This window comes from Seriola lalandi, unplaced genomic scaffold (genome assembly GCF_002814215.2).
Source record: "Seriola lalandi dorsalis isolate HSWRI2012SDOR001 ecotype SW California unplaced genomic scaffold, Sedor1 jcf7180002054929, whole genome shotgun sequence".
NCBI classification, from domain to species: Eukaryota; Metazoa; Chordata; class Actinopteri; order Carangiformes; family Carangidae; genus Seriola; species Seriola lalandi.
This window is the reverse complement of record NW_019525481.1, coordinates 378,195-386,630: the sequence shown is the minus strand read 5'-3', so window position 1 is coordinate 386,630 and position 8,436 is coordinate 378,195. Positions and strand designations below refer to the sequence as shown.

General features: G+C 43.1%; 1 protein-coding gene across 2 annotated transcripts in view; it reads right to left on the bottom strand.

The window, feature by feature from the left end:
* The window catches only part of LOC111644319 (USP6 N-terminal-like protein), a 29,784-nt gene extending 21,436 nt beyond the window's left edge, over positions 1–8,348 (bottom strand). Inside the window, exons 1-2 of one of the 2 annotated variants that reach the window (XM_023393156.2) lie at positions 8,068–8,348; positions 1,909–1,982 (exon numbers count right to left, since the gene is read on the bottom strand). In XM_023393156.2, the coding sequence (XP_023248924.1) occupies positions 1,909–1,982; positions 8,068–8,221 (228 nt within the window). In that variant the 5' untranslated portion in view covers positions 8,222–8,348. Of the gene's footprint in view, positions 1–1,908; positions 1,983–8,067 lie in introns of those variants that run through there. The other variant, XM_087170122.1, reaches the window with a different exon arrangement.
* Positions 8,349–8,436: the final 88 nt, after the last annotated feature.

The window sequence follows — 8,436 nt, the reverse complement described above, 5'->3', positions numbered from 1 at the left end:
CCCCTCCATGCTCACCCCATCGCCCCTCTGCTCCGAGCTGCTGAGCTATATTTAACCTCCGTCTGCCACCGTCTCCGTTCCCCCAGTGTTCAACGCTGCATCGACACGTTCACCGCTCTGAGCCTCTCGTTCCTCCGCTCATCAAGGCTTTTACTTGACATTAGATAACACTTGTCTTTTTGCTCATCTTACTCAAACTGTTACTAAATTTCTAAGAGGCTTTTGTAGAAGAGGTAAGAGCTGAAGCAAAGTTGAGTGTGGTGACGTCAAAGTCATACAACCAACAAAAATCATGTTGGCTTTTTGTCGAGGGAACCAGGGAGATGCTAACTTCCTGGTTGGCCAACAAAAACACATCATTCCTGCAGCTCTTTATTTAGTCATTTGCACTGAATAAAAATATAAATGCAAGACTTTTATTGTGAAAAAAAGGATATTTATTAGATACTGAACTGTGTGACTTGGGCTCCAGATGTGCATTTTTTGCGGGGAGTCAGTATCTGGTGTGACCGACATCAGAGTTAATGAAGTCGTTGATTGTTTGACCGTTTCATTTTCAGTGTCTGTGTGAAGTTGCTTGATATTGGCAGGAAGTGGGTCACGCTGTCGTACACGCAGATCCTGATCATTTCAAACCCGCTCAGTGGCTGACGTGTCTGCTGACGACGCAGGTCATTAATGATACTTCGAACTCGACGTGTGCGAACATCTGCGTGTGTCTTTAGTGTGCTTAGAAAAAGTCTGAGATGTTTTATTTCAACTCAATCAAAAGTGTTGCATTTATATTTTTGTTCAGTATAATAACCTAATAATGACTTTCACACTCCAGTAATAATCCCTTAGTTTAACTATGACTTTATTGATCTTTATTTAACTCTTCGTCTCTTCTAATTGACTGTTTTCTGTGGCTTGTTTGTTGTGACATCACAAAGTTCCAGAAGTCCTGACGGCTGGTTTTAAGGCTCAGTTTCTGAATACAGGCTGTGTGCATTTCTCTGTGGACTGAGGCTTTGATACTTTCACAGTATTAATATAGAAGCTAGAGCTGATCTATAATCACACTACACATGGACACAGACCTTTACACTGGAGGAGCTTTAAGATAATTAGCAGATGATCTGATGTTTCTGGTTCTCATTAAATCGACTGTTTGACGTGAACAGGAAGAATCAGAGTATTAATAAAGAAGGTCAGAACTTCATCATCTCCATTTAGTTTTACTTATTAACTGAGTTTACTAGAATATTTTCCATGTCTGAGTTTAATACTAGTTTCAGTTTCAGTGCGATTTAATATTTCTGCTCGTCATTCTCCAATCACATCAAACCACAGGCGAAAACATATTATTACACAATGTGTTATTAATGCACTCTGGCAGCACACTCACATCCACCCACACACATACTGTACCCACATCCACACTGTACTGTCCTCCACACACACACACACACACACACACACACACACACAAAGCGCTCACACTTTCGTCCTTCACACTTTGTTTGTTGGCTTTTTTTTTTGTTAAACCACAAAATTAACACAAGTGTGAACTCCACCTCCTACACAAGAGCAACACACAACACATGCAGCGAAGCATCCACAGCCTGAAGTAATGTCAGATGATAATGACAATTTTGTGTTTTCGCTGACGACCACGGATAATGTTAGTAACGATATCTGCCAACCAGAGCTGGGACCATCTTTCCAAATCAATATCGGAGGATCTAATTAAAGATAAGTATCAGGGTTTTTACTGAATACAGCAACAACAGAGTCAAATACATCTGTGTTCTGGTATGAATCTAAAAAAAATAAAAAAAATAAAACTGCTGTAGAAAACTGACATGATCCATCTGGACTGAATCAAAACAGCTGACAGTTCTCTGTGGGTTGGAAGCACAAACTCACCGTAGCATATTTCAAGATGATATCAGCACGTTCCTCTGCTATTAGAGTCTCAATGTCTTTCTTCATGTCAATATCTGTAAGAAGAAGAAGAACAACAAGTCAAGATGAGTCAGAAAATTAAAAAGCACGCAGCTGATAGAAGTGGGAGACTGTTGGCCTCCAAACCAGCAGGATGAGCTGGCACTGCTGCCGCGAACACGACTTCATCGTAAAAACAAACACAGTTATCAGTAGTTGGTTGCATGTGCAATTTATCAATTAGCTTTAATTGATTAATTGATTGATCATTTCAGTCACTTTTCAAGCAGAAATACAGAAAAACGTTCTCAGGTTCCAGTTTTTATAATGTGACGATTTCCTGTTTTTCTTTGCCACATATGACAGGAGACTGAATACGTTTTAAGTTTTAAGACTGTTAGTCGGACAAAGCAGCACAGTGATGACATCACCACGGCTCCAAAGTTTTCACTATCTTTTAACAATTTAAAGACTGAACGATCAATCAGGAAAATAATCGGCAGGTTAAACAACAGCCACAATACAAATACAAAAAAAGGTAAATCAAAGTTTTATTCTTTATTTGCTGAAAGTTTAAAAAAAGTAGAATCACCTCCTCATGGTCGTATCCCTCCACCACTCAGACTAGTTCCATGTTACATCCCTGTTTATCCAGTCATAGAAAATATTAACCATAATTGCTGTGTGAGGTCTTGAGTAATGGCTAAAAAGTGTTTTCTGAGGTCACCACGCCCTTGACCTTTGACCCCCAAAATCTAATCAGTTCGTCTTTAAGTCCTCGTGAATGTTTGTGCCAACTTTGAAGAAGTTCCATTAAGACGTTACTGAGATATCGTGTCCACAACAGAGGGACGGACAAACGGACAACCTGAAAACAAGATGGCTGCTGCTCTGTCTGGTTTTCTCTTACTGAACAAACATGTATCTGATAAGTGGCTAACATGTTAGCTTCTGTTCACTAGCTAGCAAAGAGCAGCATGTCTTCATTAGGCTGCAGCATAATTACATGCCTTTTAATAAACAGTGTTATGAGCAGTGACAGACTCTCCAGCTGGTATTACATTACACACTAAAAGAACATGAAACTGGCAAAGTAGGAAGTAGAGGAAGACGACACGAGTCGACGTAGAAAGTTGACGTCACGGAGCAGAATGAATCACAGTTTCTGGTGAGTTGGGAACTGGCTCTTTTGGTAGAATCTGTGCAGATTATGTGAGTCGTCTGAACAAACCTTTATACAACGTGACAGGAGCGCAGAGAAAACTACATTTTATTTTCGCTCTGCTGTGAATCTGCAGCATTTTATTCACGTGCAGGTAAATCTGTTGTATTGTGCGCTGTGGCCGAGCAGTCAGAGCTCTTATATGTTATTTAAAACGTACTGTGTCTGAATGTAAAGTCTTGTGTGTTTAATGTGTTTCTACACTTAGTTCAGCATGTTGTACACCTCCATTAGAGGCTCGTCTCAGCTGAGAATTATTTAAGATAACGTGCTGCGAGTCTAATGGTTGAACCATATGAATAATGAATATTTGAGATGCGGTCCATCAGTTCAGAGGAGCCAGAGAGTGAACTGCCGGTTTGTCCATCAGACGGACAGAGGCGGGTAATACGAGCGGACCGTACTGCAGCGTTGCAGTAATATAAGTCCCCTGGGAACCATGAACCTGCCGGTGTTCATATGACACCCCCACCCACCACCAGCCTCCTGCATGACGTCTGCGTCACGCCAACGCTGAGCTGCTGCGACAGGAAACCACACTGAAACAGGAAACCACACTGACGGACAACGTCATGAACATGGAGGACCGGAGCTGCTGCAGTCATGATGTGTGGACACTTTGACTACAAATAACAGTCACACCTCAGGTAGAGTGTGAATTCACCTGTTGCAGTTCAGTTCTTGACTATCTTAAGCCGGACCATGATACAATGAATTATGGGTAAATGAAGACTGTTTTCAATATCAAAAAAATGGCTGACCGAGGAATCGCGTCCAAAGGCTAACCTTCAGCAGAACATGTTTGTCTTTTGGAAGAATTCAACAGTTACAAGAGTGTTAGAGTTAAATAAGAAGTTAAATAATAATGTGATTTGGAAAATAAAAATGGCTGCCGTCTGTAAAAACTCTCTCTTCTCTTTTCTAATGTTCAAAAACCACAAATTATGAGCTGTGTTTTCCTGTTTTTTGTTGTTGGGTGCTACTGGTCAGCGCAGGTTTCACTGATTGTTACCATGGTAACATTGGTTTTAGGCCTGAGTTAACCTGGGGGGGGGGGGGGGGGGGGGGTAAGGTGTTTAATGTTTTGAAGAACATGAAGACTTGACCAACACTACGGACCAGTCTGGTCAGCAACTGTACTGCTTCATCAGACTGGACTTCAGCTACTGATTGAACTACAAATCCCAGACTTCCCATGGCGGAGGGTGATATCATGACACCTTCTGTAAACCGGCTCCTTTTGTGTCTTTTTAAAACAATGCACACGATCCCAGCTGGATCCGGAGGGGAGCTGCTCGACCCGTCCCCAAACAAAAGCGGAGCGGGTTTTTAATCCGGCTTAATCTACATCCTCCGTGCGGATCTACACCAATGACAGGAGCAGCAGTGGTAATCTGGACACGCAGCAGGACACGCGAACCATCTGGATTAGAAATATCTCCAAAGCAGGATTATGCAATGAAAGTCTGTTATTCCCGAAGCAGGAACAAAGAGCCAAAGGTTTGAAGTTGAACGGACGTTTGGAGCCGTGGAACCTTTAAACTCACTCACGATAAACTGTATTTACAAAGATAAGATGAGAGATATCAGTGATTGATTGATTGATTGACTGACTGATTGATTGATTGATTAAGCAGATGAGCAGGTACCGGAACCCCCTAAAAACTGATCATCAAACAAGAGCCGACCTGAAGCCAGAAATCTTAGTCCAGTTCTAAAATCACAACTAGAAGCTGGAAGATTTCTTCTTTTTCCTCGATAAATAAACTGTTTGATGAAAACTGTTGTTGATTCACCATCTTGACAGAAAGTTAAACACAAGTGAAATCTGATGAAGTTTAAAAGTAAGACGACAACCACATTTCCAAAACTGCAAGATACATTTTTTTTTTGTTTATCTGAAACCGTCTCAAACATAAAAGTTTCTTTACATTAAAGAAAAGAGAAACAGTTTGATTGTGAAAGTGATAATTTAGATAATTTGACCTTTATCTGGTTTATTTTTCAAACATCTGGTCAGTGTCATCATCCGCCTCTAACGTGACGACAAAGTGACAGAAAAAATACTAATATTTTATACAATAATTCTTCATTTAAAAGCGTCTGTGAATCCCTGAGTTTTTCTAAATGCTCCTGTTTTTCTGAGACTTTTTGACTTTCAGGCTTTTGGACTTTATGGTTTTTGCTGATTCCCTCAATAAACATCAGATCCAAAAACACCTTCGTGTCACTTGGACCTTGATATTTTAGATATCCACACAGATACTTTTGGCTTTGTAGTGTTTTAAATTTCACTTCTGTCAGCCAGGACTCGGAGCAGAGTCATAAACTTGAGAGGAAAGTGTTTAAAAAGTACAAAGTAGAATCTAACAGAGCTTCAGATCGGCTCTGCTCCTGCAGAGGTTCATGTAGAAAGGTTAATAGCTCACAGAAGCTTTAAATATGAGCTGTCATCTGAAGCATATGGCAGCGGCCGCATGTGGTCAGTGCACTAAATCACAGAGGAGCTCTGGCTGGAGTCCCAGTGCGAAGGGCGGAGGCCCAAACTGGGAGAGAGAGGAGAGACTGGACGGCAGCTCGCTCCTCTACCTGACAGGACGACTGACGGCCTCAGAGTCAGAGGGTTGTTCTCTGGTTAATTACAGACGACACTGACAGACCGTCTGGTCCCTGGGTCTGAAGTCATGAGACGTGGGACCTGGACCTGAGTCCGAGGTGGAAAGTCAAAGGAGAGAAATGCATCATTTCAAACGTGTGTGAGTTTAAGGTGGGAGAGAACAGCTGTGTGTGATCACTGACCACAGATACTTTGAATTTTACAAGGTTAGGCAGATGACATCACTCCGTTAGGACGCTAGATAAATGTATTAAAAGTGCTGAGTCGTGTTGGAGGAGCGTTAAGTGCTGAGTGTGTGGGCGGCCATGTTTGTTTTGTCAGGAGCTGGAGCAAACGCAGAGTTCAACGTCTGAGGATCAAACACCAGGTTCACGTCCCGCTCCACTGATCAGAGACATGAGCTTCTACTTGATCAGATTTGATCTGTTAAATGAAATGATGGATTTCAGTGGAGCTGGTGCTGAGTCACGGTCCGGGTCCAGAGACCTGGTCGACGCAGAGACTGAAGATCCGATTAAACGAACGTGGACTTACACGGTTCTGAAGTGGAGCTTTTAATCTCTTCTTGTCCAATACTTCCATGATGAACATTAATACCTGTGTTTTTGTTTGTATAGACATTATATTGTTTTCACGTTTCTTTAATGCAACTTTAACTATTTTTATTCCTCCGTCAGAGCGGCGGCCATATTGTTTTCAGGTTCTTTCTATTCTCGTAGACAGGATCTCTCAGTAACGCCTCGACGGAACTTCTTCAAATTTGGCACAAACATTCACTAGGACTCAAGGATGAACTGATTAGATTTTGGGGGTCAAAGGTCAAGGAAACAGTGATCCCACAAAAACATGGTTTTGGCCTTGTGAACGCGATTTCTCTGTAACACCTTGAGGGAAATTCTTCAAATTTGGTAAAAAACATTCACCTGGTCTCACGGATGAACTGATTAGAATTTGGTTGCTAAAGGTCAAAGGTCAAGGTCAGTGTGACCTAAGAAAACACTTTTTAACCATCTCTCAAGACTTCCCACAGAAATTATGACAAGATTTCACACAATTGGTTCATATTTTAGTGACTCTGGATAAACAGGGATGTAATCTGGAACTAGTCTGAGTGGCGGAGGGATACGACCACAAGGAGCTGATTCTAGTTAAGATGTGAAGTACAAGGCCGGATCACAGGCAGTGTCCCCAAAAGCCCCAGGTTTCTTCCACATCATCAACTATGACGGGTTCTCCATCCTCCATCTTGTGGACCCGGTCCTCTAGAGGAACCCTGGTCAGAATCTAGTTTAAAGACCTTTTCTCCTGATATCACTTGTTTTAAAATGTTTAACACAAACACACACACACACACACACACACACACACACACACACACACCCTGGGTATGGTCGTATTATTCTATCACAGGAGAACTGTACTGCTGCGCCTGGTGATTATTCTCATCTGACAATGATTTTCTTAAATAATTAATTTAATGTTCAGTGAATAAAATGTGAGAAAACAGTGAAATTACGCCTCATTATTCCCTGAACCCCACGTGCACATGTTCTAATGTCACGTTTTGTTTGACCAGCTGTCAGAAACACAAACACACTGAGAGAATTATCACAAAAACAAAGGAAAACAGCAAATATTCACATTTTTTTGGCTTTGAACTTGATGCCAATTGATTTTCTATCATCTGATCGATTATTAGTTTATCATTTCAACTCTAATGAAACTGCCAAGTACAGTACGGGCTCAGTAGAGGAGGTGGTTGAGCTTTACTGACATATTTAAACGTTGCATTTGACCCTCAGCTCTCCTGGACTTTGAACGCAGCACCAGCAGCTGTAATGTAAATGTTAGTTGTTGTGTGAAACTGTGTTGAACTCTCCTGTGTGTGCGTGTGTGCGTGTGTGCGTGTGTGTGTGTGTGTGTTGTTGTTGCAGCGGCGGCAGCGGCAGCAGCCTCCGGCCTGCAGGGAGCTCAGAGCCGCCGCCGCCGCCGCCTTCACTGCCTCCATCAGAGGGACGTGCATGTACCGGGATGCTGGTCCGGTCCGCTCCCGGTTCAGACTCACTACACTGAGACCCCGGACCTCATTAGCGGTTCACGGTGTCATTTTGTGATGGTAAACAAACCCCCAGCCTCCGGTGGGATGAGCCGTGATGTGAGACGCTGATACAATTCTCACGCGAGATCATTTTATTCTAATGAGAATAATAAAGAAAAGCAGCAGGAATGAGAGAGGAGGTGAAGAGGAGGTGAAGAGGAGGTGAAGAGGAGGTGAAGAGGAGGTGAAGAGGAGTGTGGTTACCGTGGTTCAGCTCCGGCTCCTCGGGGCATTCTCCGGTGAAAGTGCAGCTCCGACACAACGAACCACCGGTCTGACAACAATAGCCTCCGTCAATCCATAGGTTACACTCAGACAGCACATTAACATACACACATACGCGCACACGCTCACGCATGCACGCACGCACGCACAGGGTGCAGCAGACGTACGGGACAGAGGAGCTCCTGGTCCAGGATCCGAGCAGCAGCAGTAGCGGAGGAGCAGGGACAGGAGGAGGAGGAGGAGGAGGAGGAGGAGGCGCACTGAGCAGGCGCCGCAGCGTGGCACCCGTCAGCCGTGTGTGAGCTGCAGGACCCGGCCTTAAAGACACAGAACCTCCAGAACACACAC